General features: G+C 44.8%; 1 protein-coding gene and 1 long non-coding RNA gene across 9 annotated transcripts in view; one reads left to right on the top strand and one right to left on the bottom strand.

The window, feature by feature from the left end:
- The window catches only part of Wipf1 (WAS/WASL interacting protein family, member 1), a 99,878-nt gene extending 86,060 nt beyond the window's left edge, over positions 1-13,818 (top strand). For all 6 annotated transcript variants that reach the window (NM_153138.4, XM_011239433.3, XM_006499124.4 and 3 more), the window contains 5 exons: positions 3,272-3,451; positions 5,737-6,474; positions 8,270-8,482; positions 9,285-9,398; positions 10,963-13,818. In NM_153138.4, the coding sequence (NP_694778.1) occupies positions 3,272-3,451; positions 5,737-6,474; positions 8,270-8,482; positions 9,285-9,398; positions 10,963-11,018 (1,301 nt within the window). In that variant the 3' untranslated portion in view covers positions 11,019-13,818. The remainder of the gene's footprint in view (positions 1-3,271; positions 3,452-5,736; positions 6,475-8,269; positions 8,483-9,284; positions 9,399-10,962) is intronic.
- The window catches only part of Gm13707, a 45,017-nt gene continuing 36,881 nt past the window's right edge, over positions 11,562-19,697 (bottom strand). For all 3 annotated transcript variants that reach the window (XR_866429.3, XR_866430.3, XR_374648.4), the window contains 3 exons: positions 17,404-17,552; positions 15,625-15,727; positions 11,562-14,506 (listed from right to left, as the gene is read on the bottom strand). This is a non-coding gene — a long non-coding RNA (predicted gene 13707). The remainder of the gene's footprint in view (positions 14,507-15,624; positions 15,728-17,403; positions 17,553-19,697) is intronic.

Below are 19,697 nucleotides of genomic sequence, written 5' to 3'. Positions count from 1 at the left end.
TCTGATCTCTAGATCAGAACACCACACAGTATTTCTGTCTGGGTTCTGTCTGGGAAGCTTTGGTTCAACAACCATATCTGAACTGTGATCTCTGCTGTTGACTAGCGAAGCTACCAAGTCTCAGAGAGAGGATGCCTGCTCTCTTTACTATAAGAATCCGGAGCCCTGGCGGAGTGAGTGGCAAGATCCTTGCCAACTTTGAAGGAAACTAGACAGTCTGGGCTTCCTGACTCTCTAGTGGAAACTCCTCAGAGTCTTCCAGGCCCATCTTCCATTGTGTGGAAATAATGCTAGCCTTTCCTCTCCAGCAGCTCAGTGGTGCTGAGGAGTGAGTATCTGTCAGAAGCAAAATGTAATCCACTGTATGCTTGGTTGCCCTGTGCTGAACTGGATACCTATACTGCTGTCCAGGCTCTTGCAAATAACAGAATTCAGCCTGTTTTGAATTTGATGGCAGGCAAAACCTCCCTAGGTGCTCTATCAAAGGCTTATGAACGATAGCTTTATAACTTAGCCCTGTCCTGCTGTATATACCAAATGACCTAAAGCCAGTCAGCTATCCTCAATTTCAGTTGTTTTCTCTTAGTCTGTTTTCTTTTTTTTGTTTGTTTTAATTTTTTTAAGATTTATTTTTTTATGCAGATGAGTACACTGTCACTGTCTTCAGACACACCAAAAGAGGGCATCAGATCCCATTATAGATGGTTGTGAGCCACCATGTGGTTGCTGGGAATTGAATTCAGGACCTCTGGAAGAGCGGTCAGTGCTCTTAACCTCTGAGCCATCTCTCTAGCCCCCATTTTCTATTACTATAACAAAATACCTGATACGAAGTATTTGATGAAGAAAGGAAACTTATTTAATATATAGTTTAGAGGTTTGAGAGTATGCCATTGGAATTGGCCTGGCTCTGATCAGGATCTCATGGGGATGGTGTCACAACAATGTCAGAAGTCAAGGCATAAGGCAGACCATAAAGCAAGACAGAAACCCTGATTGGGGAGCAAACAGTCTTGCTGTTTTTTGATAACCCTTTTCAGAACTAACTAGAGTCCTGTGAAACCATAGTAGCTCCTTCTGAGGGTAGTAGCCAACCCCTTCAATGGCCTCATTATTTCCCACCAGTTCCTGTTTCCTAAAGGTTACACACCCTCTCTCATGGACACACTGAGGACCAGGTTTCTCACATGGGAGCCTTGAAGGCTATTTAAACCATATAGCACTTCCCTATATGAACAATGGGTGGCGCTCCAGGGAGACAATGCTGATAGATGTGTCTGATAGTACAGCACACATAAATGTGTCCTGTGTGTGTGTGTGTGTGTGTGTGTGTGTGTGTGTGTGTGTGTGGTGTTCTGTCTTATTCAGCAATGACTAATACTTGAATGGCGAGGACAATGTTATACCACTGATAGTTAAAAGTTAGTGAAATTTTAAACCTCATAGTAAAGCAGTGTCACAAACACTCCTGAAATTGTTGCTGTGTTTGGGTTTAGCGTGTTAGGTAAAATAATCCTTACCAATTCTTCACCAAGCTACATCTTCAGCGGAGAGCTGTACATGTAAGGAAGATGGAGAACTAATGGCTAATTTAGAAAAACACATTAATGAATAAAATGAAATCTCCCAAAGTCGATAAAGAGATTTGAGATGGATTTTGAGTTGGGGATAGAATAATGAAGCCCCGTGCGGAGCCAGCTTCAGATGGCTCCTTCTGTGAGTGATGAGATTACAGGTGTGCTTCACGGTGCTTGGCTCATTTTAAAATCCTGAAGTTAATTTCCTAGGAAATCATTAATTTGTCAGACTTTACTCTGGAAGCCTGTATAAGCAAGGAAAAAGACAGAAGCTTTCCAAGATTAGTTTCTCTCTGAAAAACTTCACATTTAAAAGGTTTTTATTGGTAAGTTCTGTGTTTCCGTCTTCAATGAACAGCTAATTCAAATGCTGTATGAATCTTTCCCAAGCTGGAAAAAAGAAAGCTTTTTTGTAGGTGTCATGAAACTGCCACCGTCCTAATACCAGAATGTCGCCCAGGCAGTGCACACACAAGTGATATACAGACCAGTGCTTTCTACCTGGGAATGATCCTGCTTCCCAGAGGACCTGTGGTGATGTCTCCAGATGGTCTTCTGAGCGTTTTGTTTCTTCTTTCTTGTTTTCACTTTGTCGTGGGAATGAAAGCCACAATCAAGAGCGTGTTAGGCAAGCGCTCTGCTGCTGAGCTACCTGCCAAGCCTGGATGACACTCTTAGCCCTCTCTACCTGGGTAGAGATGGGAGGCTTCTAGTGGGCAGGGTCAGAGACACTGTAAACATTCTAATCAAGGGCAGGACAGCCACCCAAACTGTCAGCAAGGAGTTCCAGAAATAAGAAAATGACACATGGGCTGGAGAGACGGCTCAGTGGTTGAGAGCACAGGCTGTCTCTTCTTCCAGAGGTCCTGAATTCAACTCCCAGCAACCACATGGTGGCTCACAACCATTTGTAATGGGATCCGTTGCCTCTTCTGATGTGTCTGAAGACAGCTACAGTATACTCATATAGATAAAATAAATAAATACATCTTTAAAAATAAGAAAGAAAATGACATATACCATTAATGATAAGAAAACACTAAGCAAAAAGAGTAGTAAGAGTAATTGACCAAGACCAAAAATAATCCCATTTTTAATACTAGATTTAAAATCTATACTAAATATCAAACAATAAAAATTATATAATCAGCTAAGTAAATGCTAAGTAGGTATTTGATAAGGTTCCATATTATATTTAAGCCTAAAATAGAAGAATCTTCCTTTACAGTAAATATTAAAAAAAAAAAACTATGGTAACCTAATAGTTAATATTTAGCTTCAGAACAGAAGCGGTCTCATTAAAATCAGAACACTGTTACCATAGCAACATTGATAATCCACATTGTTAAGGAGGTTCAGCCATCAAAGTGATTATTTATATAAAACAGAAAGAAGGGGCACAGCTCTTAGGAAGGGGGAACATTTATTATTTGAAACCGTGTGCCTATTAGAAAATGAAAGGTCATCCTTTTTTTGTAATTTTTAACTGAAAATATACAGCAAAGTGGCTAAATCAGATAAAATTTCTTGGTGCCAATAATAAGTATAAAATGTAAGAGGAAAATTTTCGTCCCTTTATTTTAAGTGCCCAGGGTCAGCCCATCCTGTTTCATTCCTGTGCTACAGCTTCCTGGAGTTAGTTAGGACTGGTAAATACTCCTGCGTTTTCTCAAGCATCTTCCCTTCATCTGCAGAACCAAAGGGAGCCGGCGCCAGTGCTGGTGGCTATGGTGGAGGCGGCGGAGGTGGTGGTGGAGGAGGAGGAGGAGGAGGAGGCAGCGGTGGAAATTTTGGAGGGGGTGGTCCTCCAGGACTGGGAGGACTATTCCAGGCTGGAATGCCGAAGCTGAGGTCCACCGCCAACAGGGATAATGGTAAATAGAGCTCTTTCTCTGATGTTCTAAACAGGGGCTCTGCCCTTTAAAACAGTTACACTGTTGAAGATGTCACCCTGTTTTATGAGGGATCAGGTGGGGCTTTTTATCAGTGAGGACCAGGCAGTCCTGCAGAGCTATGTAATATTTGGACAGTATCCTCGTGGTAACCCATCCTCCAGTGCTTTTCTAAAGGGTGAAGTGGATCTGGAAGGATGGGGAGTGGAAAAGAAGGAAGGGATCGGACCTGCCTCCCCCACCCCAGACTCTACTCAGTAACCTGGGGGTGCGGCTTCCTTTGTCAGACAACCCATATATAGCAACACACAGAAGGCATTTTCAAGTACACTGTGGAACATGTCCTAGAAGACACAGCTCCAGACCTCACTAAAAGAGCAACAGGTGTTTTGCATGGCAGACATTTGGTATTAGAAGCCAGTGTTCTGAATACAGATAATGCAGCCCTTATCTGAGATCCTTGAAGGTTGTATTTTCAGTCTCGGCTATTGCGCGACGGTGATGAGCTTTCCTGAGGATGGCATCCATGCCTAAACACAGAGTTCATGTAGGTTTCCAGTAGGCCTGTTATGCTCAGCTTGAAGGTAATCTCCCGTATTGGGATGAAAGTCTCACTCTTATCCAAAGGGGAAGTCACTGGTCCTCAGGTGGCTGGCTGTAGGTCCTAACTTGCCAGTCTTGTGTTCAAATATAAAATTATTCCCCTGAAACACACAAAAGGATGCCAGGCGGCTGACAGATGCATGCACTCGGTGCTTTTAACAAAGACGGAAAAATTAAACAAAAGGAAAATGAAGAAGGCTTTGAAGTCAGTGCTCGGGGCCTGTGCTGTTTTAAGGTGGATGGTAACTTCAGCTTCTATGTGAATTTGGAAGACATAGCGTAAGCCAGTGGGCAGGATTATACCACCTACTCCCTCTACCTGAAGTGTGCACTGCCTCGTCTTCCCAACGCTGGCTACTTGTTAGGCCTCCACTCACAACCTCTCCTCAGGGGCACCACTGTCTGCAGCTCCCCCACCAGGCCTGGCCCCTCTGAGCACTCTTGATCGGTCAGCTTCCTTTCTGTGCTAACAACTATTAGACAAGGCTTCTTCACTTGCATATCATTTGTTTCCCATAAGAACAGAAAAGACAGGAAAGAGAACTGTTTTTATTTTGCTCATCCAGCTGTTTCTAACATCTAGGAAAATGGGTGTGCGGTAAATATTTGTGTGTTACTTAATTCCTGGTTAAAGTGGAAGATGTTTCCATGGTAACCATTTTTTTCAAGAATGACCTTGTGGGACTGGAGAGGCAGCTCAGGTGTTGAGAGCAGCGGCTGCTCTCTCAGAGGACCTGGCCTTGAGTCCCAGCACCACATAGCAGCTGACAGTTCTCTGTAACTCTAACCCCAGAGGATCCAACACCCTCTTCTGGCCTGCAAGGGCACTGTAAAACATCTGGTGCATGAAGGCAAAACACCCATAATCATAAAATAAAAATAAATGAATGTTAAAAAAAAGAATTAACTTGGGTTTCCAATTTGGGGAGAGGCTGTTGAGAGCCCCTCCTCTCTCCCCCACTTAGTCCCTCCTTAAACCATAGTTTAGTGTGACCAAATTCCACTACACTTGTTTCAGCAAGTGTTACAGAGTTGTTACATCTTCCCAATACTGAGGGTTGGCCTAGTCCTGAGAAGACGCTTGCCTACTTTGCAATGAAGTTCTTACTCATACAAAGTTTTCCTTTCTAATTATTTTTAATGTAGTCATAATTCTTCACTAAATCCTTCCCACTCCACCCCACCCACATTTATTGAACTTTTTTTTTTTTTTCTCAAAGGGACTAGATAAACCCTCACACACAGAGAGAGACTTTCTTTGGAGTAACTCCATTCACACACCTAAGATGGCTGACTGAACATTTTTTTCCCCCAAATCTGAGCAGTGGGCTCAGGGAGATCCATGACAGCCATTAGCAGAAGCAGAAGGTTCTCCATGCTGCCCTGTTCTGTCTTCTAGTCACAGCGACATTTCCAGAACTATAGCAGGTGATGCGGTATTGCATGCTTTTGAAACTCTGGCTGTAAAACCAGTGCCTGATAAATAGAGCTATATCTCCGCCTCCAGGAGATGGACACCAACATATCAAACAATTTGTTTTATTATAAAGCTACTAGTTACTGGTAATCAGTGCTCAGTGGGAAAGGGCCAGCACGCACCCTTGCCCTCTGGGTTTTGGGGGGCTCCTCACTTTTCAATCCGTATCCGCTTTCTTGTTCTTTAGATTCTGGAGGAAGCCGACCACCGATTTTGCCACCGGGAGGAAGAGCCACATCTGCCAAGCCCTTTTCACCCCCGAGTGGCCCGGGGAGGTTTCCCGCACCCTCCCCAGGCCACAGGAGTGGGCCCCCAGAGCCACCCAGGAACAGAATGCCTCCCCCGAGGCCTGACGTGGGCTCAAAACCAGATAGCCTTCCCCCTCCGGTACCAAATACGCCAAGACCTGTTCCGTCGAGTCTGCACAACCGGGGATCCCCAGCAGGGCTGGGAGCCCCCAGGCCCCCCTTTCCCGGGAACCGAGGTGCTGCTTTTGGAGCAGGCTCTGCGCGCCAGAACCCCTCCGGCTCCTCCTCTCCGTTTCCTAGGCCCCCTTTGCCCCCCACCCCAAGCCGAGCCTTGGATGACAAGCCCCCTCCACCACCTCCTCCCGTGGGCAACAGGCCCTCCATGCACAGAGAAGCGGTGCCCCCTCCCCCCTCACAGACCAGCAAACCTCCAGTGCCTTCCACCCCGCGGCCTGGGTTGGGTTCGCAGGCACCACCTCCTCCTCCACCGCCCAGCCGGCCAGGGCCCCCTCCTCTGCCTCCAGCTTCCAACGACGAGATCCCCAGGCTGCCACAGCGGAACCTGTCCCTCACGTCCTCTGCACCTCCATTGCCTTCACCTGGACGCTCAGGGCCTCTCCCTCCCCCACCCAGCGAGAGGCCCCCTCCTCCTGTAAGGGATCCACCAGGCAGATCAGGTATGGCAACGCGGGGATGTCACCTCTCTAAAACCCTGCTCTTGCTCTCCCAAATGTCTCAAACAAAACTGAGTAAAGCCATGTATGCTGCCCCATACCGATGGTCTAATGTCATGGTGGAGCCGTGACCTCTCAAGAAAGGGGCCAGATAGTTTGTGTCTAAGAGGCAAGCAGACTTTCATCTTCCACCGGGCCCTGCTCCCTAATGGGAAGCTGGGTTGTCTTGGTTGGAAGTAAGTCCCCATGAGAGTGCCCATAATGCCAAAGACAAAGCAGTTACATCACAACCGGAATGAACTCTTTCCCTCTCCCTAGGCCAGGCTGAGTCTACATCTCTGCCCACAGTGCAGGCGAGCTGGAGAGGTGGCATGTTCAGAGGTCAGGAGCACTTCTAGCAGTGGAAACAAATACCTGGACAAAAGCCTGTAGCTCGGCTCAGAGAGCTGCGGGAGCCCCAGGCTCAGGAGGAAACGTACATCTTATTTAGAAAGTGGTTTCAAATGTGTTGGTAATACACACACACACACACATACATATATATATATGTATATGTATATGTATACACACACACACACACACACACACACACACACACACATATATCTTTATTTTATATCTAAGTATTTTTGAGACAGGCCCTCACATGTAACCCTGGTTAGCCTGGAACTCAATTTGTAGACCAGGCTAGCCTTAAACTCATAGAGATCCACCTCTCTCTGCCTCTGGAGTGCTGGATTGTATGTAATACTTTTAGTTTGCCTTTTCAGTTATTGCTCCTGGCACTGTTGTGACCAAGGTGACAACTACCTTATTCTTGGTAGACAGGGACCCACGCTCCACTGCCAAGAGCATACCCAGGAGCCGGACCCACCACCTACTGTCTGTAATGGGAGAGTAAGATCAGTGGTTTCTCATTTCCTGTGCCTCTCTACCCACCCACCCACACACATACTACACACACACCACACACACATAAACACAACCAACACTCACACATACATACAACCACACACACACACAGAGGAAAATACTGTACATGTAAAAACTTAGTACTGGAGCCAGCAAGGCAATGGGCTCAGCCAGTAAGGATATTTGTGGCCCATGCCTGACGACCTGAGTTTGACCCCTGGAATCCAGGTGAAGATGTAAGGCAAAAGTAAACTTTCTAAAGCTGCTCTCTGAACTCCATATGTGTGACATAGTGTGTGCACACATATACGCACAAATAATTTACATTTTTATTTTATTATATATGTGTGTGTATTGGTTTTGAGACAGGGTTTCTCTGTGTAGCCCTGGCTGTTCTGGAACTCTGTAGACCAGGCTGGCCTCAGAAATCTGCCTTGCCTCTGCCTCCCAAGTGCTGGAATTAAAGGCACGCACCACCACTGCCTGGTTTTAAATTTTTTAAAATCTAGAAATCTTAATTTTTCTAAAGGCCTAAACTAACTTTATAAGTATCTCACTCCTTTTAAACAATTCTTTTGTGGTATCGCAATAATTAGTTCAGTAAGTCCTTAACAGGGTAAAATGCTTTTTCAATGACATGGTTCTCAATATAAATAGTTATCTGTTTCTAATTTCACTGTTTAGTCCCCAGCCTCAGTGGTTACTTGAAGCCAGACAGCCCGTTAGCTGCTATTACATGCACTGACTTTACACATCCCCTTCATGTTTCTATCCGTGTCCACCTTTTCTCCTTTTCCCTAGCCCAAGGGCGTGTAGTCAGCAGGAACTCCACCTTGCACAGTGATGATGACCAATGCTTCACCAGATGTCTTGTCTTTTGCTCCAGGCCCCCTCCCACCACCACCTCCAATAAACAGAAATGGAAGCACAGCTCGGGCCCTGCCTGCCACCCCTCAGTTGCCATCCAGGAGTGGAATGGACAGTCCCAGAAGTGGGCCTAGGCCTCCTCTTCCTCCTGACAGGCCTGGTGCTGGGGCGCCGCCCCCACCCCCACCCTCCACATCAGTTCGAAATGGCTTCCAAGACTCATCGTGTGAAGGCGAGTGACGTTCGTTTATTTCAAGTGATGTCTCTCGTTCCATCATTGTTATCCACCCTGCACAGAACATTCCATTTTAGGGCTCACCATGATGTCCTAGCAAGATTCCTCCCACTTTCCAAAAGGGTGGCTCTTTTTTTTTTCCTAGTTAGTTCCTTGTTTGAGTTTCAGTGTGGTTAACTTAATTCATCAGAGATTTTGTAAATTTTTTGGTATTTGCAAATTAACCATCTTATGATCTACATTTCTGAACATCTGTGAGTAAGGCCCAGTTGCTTCCCTCTGTCATGTTATCAGAAAGGTTGATTTCTGAGTTCGAGGCCAGCCTGGTTTACACAGTGAATTCCAGGACAGCCAGGGCTACACAGAGAAACCCTGTCTTGAAAAACAAAAAAACAACAACAACAAAAAAAAAAAAACAAGAAAGGTCCCAGTTAGACTCACCTACCTGTTCTTCCAGAGGACCTGAGTTTGATTTCCAAAACCTTTTGATGTACAGGCATCCATGCAGCCCAAATACCCATACACATAAAATTAAAATAAAATGAAAAAAATAAATGGTGGAGTTAAAATGCCCTGTATCTTAGCCCCCAGCGAGACCTGAGGATCGAGGTCACTGAGGCAGCCGGGCACATGAATCTCCCTGTGGCTTCTCTGTGCACTTCCAGCCACAAAATTGGAACTGGTTTCTGTGCACCTCTGTCTCTCCCTCTGTCTGTCTATCTGTCTGTCTGTCTCTCTCTCTCCTCCATGTCCTCCCAGCGGATTCCCTGCACTGAGGTTCTGTTTGTTTCTCCCACAGATGAGTGGGAAAGCAGATTCTACTTCCATCCGATTTCTGACTTGCCGCCTCCAGAGCCATACGTACCGACAACCAAGACGTATCCCAGCAAACTGGCCAGAAACGAAAGCCGAAGTAAGTATCTCTGCCTGAGCGCTGTGCAGGCTCACACTGTGAGAGCCTGGGTTCCAGAGGCCAGCCCACTTGCCTGGGGTGGAACAGGAAGCTCCTTTGAGAGCTGTGTGCACTCTGGTAGCCTCTCAGGTATAGCCAGAATGAGCAGTAACTCTCTGAAGGTGACCTTACCATCTCAGAATACATCTGGTGGACCAGTATTGAGTTATACTATTTTGCTTCTTTGGGTCATTTCCTTCATTTTGACCTTCCTAGGAGATGAAAGGTCAGTCCATCTTCTATTCCTACTAGTTTGAGACTGGCAAAATGTCATATAAAAAAATTAAATTAAAACAAAATACTGCCTTGATTTTTTAAATGCATTATGGCCACAGATTTGTATATGTATTCAACATACATACACATGTATATATATTCAGCGTAGGTTCATATATACATACTCGTGTGCGTGCGTGCATGCGTGCGTGCGTGTGTGTGTGTGTGTGTGTGTGTGTGTGTGTATTCTCACAGAACAGACATTTTCATCCCACCAGACCCTCTTCCTCTTGTTTTCCATCTAATTCTGACTTTTTACACAGTGGTAACGACAGTAGACCATATCTGGTGGTAGGTTTTTACATAACATTGCTTAGTAAACACGCCCCTGTTTTATCACTTGGTTTTTATTCTGCGGGAGTCCATTAAGTCTTCATACAAGAACTTGCCAGCATTGCACATTTGGATCGTCTCCCCTTGCTTGCTAACGTGCATGCTGCCTGCAGCATCATCTTCTCCCTGCTGGAGAAGAAATGTGAACCAAGAGGTAGAATAGAAACATTGGAATTTCACAGCAAAATATGTACAGGACTAAGAAAAAGAATGGCATGGAATTTCACACCAAAGTATGCACGGAACTGAGAGAAAATTAACATGGAATATGGAAAACAGCTACTGATGGGCATTAGGCTCGAACGAGACTCAGACTCGCAGAGACCTAAGCCTCGGAATTAATGCCTCGAGTCAGACAGCACCCTAGCACAGTACCTCAGAGAAGCTCAGGGCCTGCTGAGTCCCTCTCAGCACACAGCTCTTGAGTAACCGTTGGTCAGTGGGTGCCCAGCCTTTGAGCAGCTGAATACCAGCTGAAGTCAAGGCTGCTTAGAAGCACAAACATCATGACCAAGAAGCAAATTGGGGAGGAAAGGGTTTATTCAGCTTATACTTCCACATTGCTGTTCATCACCAAAGGAAGTCAGGACTGGAACTCAATCAAGCAGGTCAGGAAGCAGGAGCTGATGCAGAGGCCATGGAAGGATGTTACTTACTGGCTTGCTTCCCCTGGCTTGCTCAGCTTGTTTTCTTATAGAACCCAAGACTACCAGCCCAGAGATGGTCCCACCCACAAGGGGCCCTCCCCACTTGATCACTAATTGAGAAAATGCCCCACAGCTGGATCTCATGGAGGCATTTCCCCAACTGAAACTCCTTTCTCTGTGGTAATTCCAGCCTGTGTCAAGTTGACACACAAAACCAGCCAGTACAAGCATCTAACCAAAATTATATTTTATCTGCTTTCTTCATCAAGGTGGATCCAACAGAAGAGAAAGGGGCGCCCCACCCCTTCCTCCCATCCCGAGGTGATCTCTGCCTGCTCCGTTCTACCCAAGCTCCAAAGCTGCTTCTGTTGTTGCTGTTTGAAAACTGCACACCCCTCCTCTCGATTTGCCACGCCCCCCCCAGAGAGAGTAGGAGGGAGGAACGGAAGCTGAGGAGGGGATCCCTGCGTGTGGGGGTGGGGATCGGGGAAAGAAGCGCCTAGCTGTTTATGTTGTATATATTCCTGAGCTATTGCTTGTATCAGCTGCAGCCTGCCAGGGTCAGACATCCACTGCTTTTTTGCAACAGACTGTAGTTGTTAAATCCCCTGAGAGCTGGTTTTCTCTATGCCTTTCTTGCTCACATGGCCTCTGGCCTGTTTCCACGAACCACACCGCCCAAGCGAGTTGCGAGCAAGCCCTGTGGTTACAGAACGTCCGATCTTCGGCTGTCTGAGGAAGGCTCCAGGACAGAGCTGTCTTAAAAGAAACATAATGTGAGCCCCATACCCTGTCTGAAAATGACTAGCAGCTATGTTTTATAAAGGTAGAAGGAAACAGATGAAAAGAATTGCATTTTACTCAGCACTGTGCATCTGAAATATCACTTCGACTTGTATTATTAATGAGCTATTTACATTTTTGGTACTAAGTCCTCACACTCGAGTAACCATTCTGTACTTGGAACAAGCACACTGCCAGATTTCAAGTGTCCACACCGGCCTCAGCACCACACTGTCAGACGGTCTGGAAGACAGGAGTTAGGACAGCTTGTGCCTAAAAAGGCAAATTGAGTTTTAGCAATTCAGGAGATGTCCCAAGACGGAGTCAGAACTTGATACAATGTTTGGCAGGCAGTGAGACCTTAGATTTTTGACCCTTATTCTGCCTTTGTCCTTAATATGTATGTCCAGGTGTTTCTTCAAAGTATCTTAGTGAGAAATGTATCTAGTAGAGTTTACAGTCCCGTTTACAGTGGATTGCAAACTCCACTGCAAGAAAACAAAACTGTGTGGGTACTCCCTGGCTTAGAACCAGCTGGCTTGTGCACTGCTGGTCACTGGCCTTGCGCATCTTCTGTGGCTCTTCAGTCCTCCACCCCAGAGAAAACTCCTTCCTCAGGTCAGGAAAGGCTAGTAGGGCAAGATAGGAGAAGAAAGTCAGAGAATGTATCAGAACTATGGGAGAAGAGGATAGCGTTGATGATGGGCAGAGCTCTACACAACCGACTGGGGTCAAGTAGATTAAGGAGCTTACCAGTGGAACCTAGAAAGCATTGGTGTTGAATTTCTTGGGAGAATCATTGTCTTGGATCTGTGCAAGTAAGTTCCACTAAAGGATGGATCACAAAAAGGGCCAGGCTTGCCTTTTTTATATATATGACTTTGTTTACAACATTTTACTGGGACTTTCAAACCTAGCTGTAGAGTTGGAAAAAGATTTCCATTTTGATGTTTTATATAATCATGTTTAATGTTACCATTGTCTATTAAAGCACATGGCCACATATGTGTACCTACCTGAACTTTGTATTTTGGGTCCAGCGTATTGCTCACATGTTGCTGTCACATGTTGCTGAAAGATGCTAATAAAAAAAAATCAATCCAAAGAAAAATGGAAAGACATTCCTATTTATAGAATGATTGTTTCGTTTATATAAAAGCATAACTTAGGAGTTCTAATAGATGAAAAGTCTAATAAATTATAAAGTGATTGATTTGAATATATTGTATTTTTATAACTTTCCTTGCCAAAGCCCAGACCTAGTTCTTTAGAGAGTAGTTTTCCTCCCTTCTCCTCCACCATTTGTCGGTCTTCCATGAGAACAAAGAAATAAAAGGGTTAACAAGCTTGACAATTTTTTTATTCCTAACATTTTAAAATGTATTTCGAATTCTTTGATCTGATATTCACTAGGATAAACATCCTTTTCATAGACGCTCAATGACCTACTTTACTGAAAGTCGAATTGGTCCTTCCTTGTGCTGTGTATGGAAGAGAAAGGTTGGACTCAAAGATTGTGGGTCTCAGTTTTTTAAGGGATAGTGAAAATTGGACAAGTTCTGGTAAATAAATCTCAGTTTTCAGGTACATTTCTAAGTCAGGGACGGGTCACAGCTCAAAGTTGCCATTCATAATAAAGAAGGTTTAGAATGCATTTTGCAAAGAATGTTTCATTAATACACCTACATCCTATCTTTGGAAGTCAGTGACCCAATTGCATTTAAAACTCTTGAGAAGTTCTGGGTTTAGCTTAACCTATGGTAAATCATTTAAAAAAAAAAAGTCTATTTTCTTCCCTGAAATCAAAGCTTACATGTATGTTTTTCCATAATATTTCCAGTTATGTGTATTTAAGATGCAATGCAGTATTTTAACATTTGCAAATCATTTTATATGGAAATATATTGCAGTATTAAAATTCAGTGTTCTGTGTCTATTTCACTATGCATTTTATTTACTGAAAGCTGAGAAAATATTTAACCCAATGGTGCCTTACTGGTGATCTGAAAAGAATTGACTTGTTATGTCTAAGTAGTGGATTTGTTGCATATTTGTAAAAACTGTTAGGCCTTTATATTTTAACTTGTAATATCGATTTTGTTATTTTAGTACCAGAAACAGGGTGATTATTGAAGTCTCCTCAAACTTTTGGTATGAAATTTAACTTTCCCTGTTCATAGGCAGGAGCTGTAGAGGAATTTTTTCATACCACTGCACTGTGTAAACAGACACAGACATCTGTGTCATCAGGGTAGTTAAATGGTAGGGTAGAATCTACCATAGACACCTGCATGTTTGTAAATTATCCAGACAATGAATAAAAAGCAGAATGATACAGTGTCGACTTGTGGCTTTCTTGTCTGTGTACGTATAAACAAAAAAGTTAATGTCTGCCTCCTGTTTTATTCTGTGGTAGTAAAGACAAACTCAAAAACAACAACAACAAAACCCTTTTAAGGACATAAATATTCATTATTCATCACACCTCAGGATCGCTCGGTGCTTGTCTTTAACTGAGACTGCATCTTAGTAAAATGGATCCTGGAAGCGATGGAAGAGGGAGAGACAGATCTGGGAGAGCCTCTGGGAGCTCAGGAATGCTGAGAGCTTCCTGAGTCATCTGTGGTGCACGTGTGCCTTGCATGCGCACGCCTCCGCACAGCACAGCAGATGAGCACATAAGACCTGGCCTCATCTCTTTGTTCAAAGTCATTTCTCTAACCCTGTGCTGTGTGTGTACAGAGTGAGGAATCGTCTAACAACATCAACACGTGTTAGACAGGGTGAAGCACTCGGCTGACTTTCCAGAGCAAGGAAGCCGTGTGCAGCAGGAGGCGAGCATGAATGCAGCGACCCCAAATTTAATGGAAGGCAATCAGCTCGTAAGGGATTGGCTTTTATAGGACGCGAGCACCAGCAGGGAACCAACTCCATCATCCTCCGTCATCACTCTACACCCGCGGCTGGAGGATGTGGTTGGTCCATCGTGGCACAGGAAGCACCGCAGGCTGGTTACATTGTATCTGCAGTCTGGAAGCACAGAGAACAGATCCTGGTTCTCAGCTTGCTTTCTCCTTCCTATTCAGTCTGGGAAGCCCAGACCTTGGGATGGTAGGGTAGATCTTCCCACCTTAATCAAAACTATCTAGAAACTTGACAGCCATGCCCTGAGGTTTGTCTCTAGGCAATCCAGGTCCTGTAGACACGTTTAGTCGTCACTCTCATGTTACCAGTCAATTATGTCCAATCTGAACTCACAGAGATTAAGAGTCAAAAAGAACCTTCTAGATCGGGCAGCCCTAAAGCTCACATCTGCAGTGGGATACTTCAGGGTGGAAAGCGATGGTAAGCTTCCATGGCCCAGCAGGTAGCCACTGAGGCTACCCCAGCAAACTAGGCCATGTGTCCTCCCTTCTTAGAAGTCATTCAGTCCTGTCACTGTCATCTCTCAGAGGGGCAATTTAACATCCATCAAATGGCATGCTACAAACATGTAGACACACCGTGCAGTGGTGAAAGTCCTCCCTGCCCTGTTCCTGTTCCTGTTGCAAAGGAAAGCCACCCAATCGAGAGTCCACAGAGTCAGGATGCTCTGTGCATACACAAACACACATGCACATACTCCATACACAATTACGCATATACATGTACACAGATACCATATACAAATGCATGTGCACACACATACATATATACACACACTCCACACACACACATACTACATATACACATGTACATACACCATATACAAATGTGTACGTGCATACACACACATGCACACACACATACTATACACACATACCATATACAACCATACATGCACGCACACATACACACATGTACAAACACACCACACCATACACAAATGTGTATATGTACACACACATGCACACACTCCACACACACACCATACATATATACCATATACAAACATACATGCACATACACACACACACACACACATACATGTGCTCACACACATGTACATACACACCATACACAAACACACACACACAGGTTTGGATACTGACTTGGGCGCTTCCTCTGTGAGGCCATGGATGGGTTATTGAAGCCCTCTGCACTGCCTTCGTCCAGTGTACAGTGCTTACAACAATCCATACACAAACATCAGAGAAAACAGCGCATACCTGGTGCTCAGTAACAGTTGGCTGTATATCATTCTGCTACTCCCACAGTGTACACAGGCTGTAGAGAGGGAAGAATTCTCTGCACCGAGAAGGCTGGTGAGATCTAATCACAGAATGGTTAGAATTAAAAATTCATTTCAAAACTGGCCTCATTTGTTCAAACTGGGATTGTTCATTTATTTGTTTATGTATTCAGTAAGATTCTAGTGAACACTGGGTGTGTGCCAGCTTCCTGGCAACAAAAGAGCAGATCACCATGTCAGTGAGGTGACCTCCCCTGTGCTGGGCAGAGGCCATCAGGTATGGAGTGACTGCACTTAGCCAGCAGGGGGCTCTCTACAGTAATAAACATTCCAGTGCCCATCAACCCGCCCAATTGAGTAATGTATTTGATTCCTTTGTTTTTGTCATCTCAGTGGATAAATTATATCAATTTTTTACTCTTATGGTAAATTTGGGAGGGAAAAAAAAGCCTAGACTATATAGAAAGGTTTTTGATGGCCAGTTGGTGGTGTGCGGGGAGGGTGTTGTCTTGATTCATTTGAAAAGTAAACTTAAGGGTTCCCAGTTCTCTAAATAGTCAAGCTAACCAGAGGCTCCCTAGATTTTTAACGTCACCACTTAAGGGTTCCCAGTTCTCTAAATAGTGCAGCTGACCAGAGGCTCCCTAGATTTTTAACGTCACCGGTGTTCCTGTCTCTCTTATCATTCTTGCAGCCTTGCTCTGCCCCACTTGGAAGACCTGCTGCTCCATGTCTAGTCAGGGGCTTACATTTAACATATGGCTGCCGTTCTCTTGCTGGCCAGGATTCAGATCCCACCCATCAATATTATCACACAGATTCCTTCGTCTTAGAACCTTGCTTCTGTTAGTGCCCAGGTACATTTTTCTTAAACTCAGGCTTTAAGGACACACACACACACACACACACACACACACACACACACACACACACTGCAAGAGGAATCCACTCATTAAGGAGGTTTTTATGATTTGGGTTGGCCTTATTGGTTTTCTTCTGAGGGATCTCACTATGTAGACCAGGCTGGCCTCAAACTCACAGAGATCTGCCTGCTCCTGCTAGGAAGTGAGCACCCCCAACCAGACCTGGCTAGGACTTTGATAGCTATTTGTTGTTGTTGTTTGTTGGTGGTAGTGGTGGGTTTTTTTGTTTTGTTTGTTTGTTTGAGACAGGGTTTCTCTGTATAGCCCTGGCTGTCCTGGAACTCACTTTGTAGACCAGGCTGGCCTCGAACTCAGAAATCCACCTGCCTCTGCCTCCTAAGTGCTGAGATTAAAGGCGTGCGCCACCACTGCCCGGCGATAGCTATTTTTATACAGCACTTCATTGCTTTCCTTAAACTGCCATAGCTTTGAGCCTCATGACACCCAAGTCTGTCATTCAGTTATCATTCTTGTTAGCTTCTGGAGCAAAACTAAGCTTTAAAGAATGTTTTAAAAGCTTTTCTAAGTTACTGGTTTCCCAGGAGTGGTGAGGATGCTGGCAGATGGGAGACAGCCAGGTGCTCACCTCCCAGCACGACCAGAAACACTCTAAGGTAATTTGCCAACTGAGCTGCCCACACTGTTTTGGAATCTGAGCACCACCACAACGTGACCTCTCTAGGGAAACACATTTGACCTTTGAGGCCCTTGGAGGAAACAAGCCTGGTGTTCTTAGCTTAAATTTTCAGCATAAGAAGCCTGCTGAACACCTGGCATACACATCGTGGACGTCAGAGCTTCAGCCGGGAGCACCCCGCCCCGCTCCTGTTTACCGTCTTACGTAAGGTTAACGTCATGCGTCAAGATGTTGTTTGCTTCTGATAGTCCAGTCCCAGAACAAAGCAGCAACAGGCCACGTGAGAAGACCCAAGAGCAGCAGGAAGCTCTTATATGCTTACTCGCCCATTCACGCCATCCAACACTAGGAAAGAATGGTATTCATGAAGCCTCAAGAATAAAAAGGCGTCTATATATAATTTTGTAAGTGTTAGTCTAAGTATCAAGAGTGTATGTTGAAACTACATGTAAGAAAATTTCAACAAGTAGGCACAACCTTGCTACTCCTTGGTTCTGGAATATTCTTCACCATCAACACAGGGGCTGTTGGGTTGACTGTATACATGAAAGGGGAAATTTCTCTTATGCTTGTTCCCTAATGGTTTGCTCTTGGGACAAAGGCCTGAGAAGACCCCAAATGAGACCATAGGGCCAGGGAATACTGAACACTGTAGTAATGGTATAGTAATAGTATGCTATCAAAATTCTGCCTAATTTATTTATCTAAGTAACAATAGTGTGTTATTTTTCCTGTAATAACCACTATTTATCATCTGTTATGTACTGTAAACTTAAACTAGTGTCTCTACAAATTATTATCACATGTATTACTGCTAATCTTTGTATCTTTACACATAGAAAAATCAAGGCCTGGAGAGGTGGCTAAGTGGTTAAGAGCCCTTGCTGTGCAAGCGTGAGGATATGAGTTCAAATCCTCACCGTTCACATAAAAAGCCATGCGTGGTTGTGCATGCCTATAACCCCAGTATTGATAGGCAGAGACAGATGGATACTGAGAGCCTGTGGCCAGCCAGCCTAGCCTAGCTCACTAGTTTGTGAGCTTCTAGTTCAGTGAGAGACCCTGTCTCAAAGCAACAACAGAGACAGCAGTAAAGGAAGACACCTGATCTCCTACTCTGACCTCTGTAATGGCATTCAAATGGCCCATCTGAACACACACACACACACACACACACACACACACACACACACACACACTCACACACACACACATTTAATGAAAAAATAAATTAAGGCCAATGTGAAAAGGTGTTTGCCTCCAAGGTTCAGGGAAACCACGTGGTGGAAAGAAGTTGTCTTCTACCCATGATCTAGTTTGGTTTTTTGGTTTTCTGTTGCTGTGATGAACCCATAACCAAGAACAACTTGGAGAGGAAAGGGTTGGTTTGCTCACCCCAATCACAGTCCTTCACTGAGGGAAGCCAAGGCAGGACTCAGCCCAGGAGCAGAGACTAAAGGAGAGAGAGGCCTTGGAGGAGGCCTTGCTCCCCATGGCTTGCTCAGCTGCCTTTCTCATGCAGCCTAGGAATGACTGTCTGGAGTTAGACTGCCCACAAGGCTGGGTCCCCCACATCGATCAGCAATCAAGAAAAGTTCCCAGAGACATCCCCGCAGACCATGCCGATGGAGGCAGTGCCTCAACGGAAGTTCCTTCTTCCCAGGCGACTCTAGTTTGTGTTAAGTTGACAAGAATTAACCAACACAGCCCTCCACAGATGTTTTTTGGCACATGTGCCCACCACCAACACATACACACACACACACACACACACACACACACACACACACACACACACGAAAAATCAACAAAAATGTCTTTAAAAAAGAAAGAAAAGAAACGAAACAAAGGGGAAAAAAGGATTGAGAAATCAAGGCCTAAATTTGCCTCAAGACAATTGCTCCAAGTGGATCCGGGATTCAAACTCAAAAATACTGCTATTCCATAAAGACAGGAAGTGCAGCTAAACAGCATAGCTTAATGGGAAACTTTACATTGGCCTAATTTTGCTCACTGGACCATGGTTGGACTGACTCTAGCCCTACGCCAACATTTACAATCTGGGATACATTGATAGCTCCCTCCATCATCATCATTATCACCATCATCATCATCACCATCACCCTTATCGTCTTTCTCCTCCTCCTTCTCCTCCAGGGCTTTATATACAGCCTAGGCTGCCCTAGGTTCTGGGATTACAGGCAGGGCTAGCCTGCTTACCTGCATACTGTTCCATGTATGTGATCTAACTTCCTTCTCTTCTCTCTTCCTTCCCTCACAGATGGCTTAATGCTTGCCTTGAGGCTTTAAAAGGGACATTTATGCCTGTGCTCTTCCGCTTGCATCTGTCAGAGACCCACGCCATTTTAAAATGACCTCAGAGAAGCAGCCGAAGTGCAGCTGACACTTCACGGAACAGTTTCAGATTTCTGGGACTCTCTGTGGATGGGCCGAGCTGTGATGTAGAGAGCTAATGTTCTCTCCTGTGTA

This window comes from Mus musculus, chromosome 2 (assembly GCF_000001635.26).
Source record: "Mus musculus strain C57BL/6J chromosome 2, GRCm38.p6 C57BL/6J".
Taxonomy (NCBI): domain Eukaryota; kingdom Metazoa; phylum Chordata; class Mammalia; order Rodentia; family Muridae; genus Mus; species Mus musculus.
Note: the sequence above shows the minus strand (reverse complement) of the source record. Positions and strands in the feature narration are given on the sequence as shown.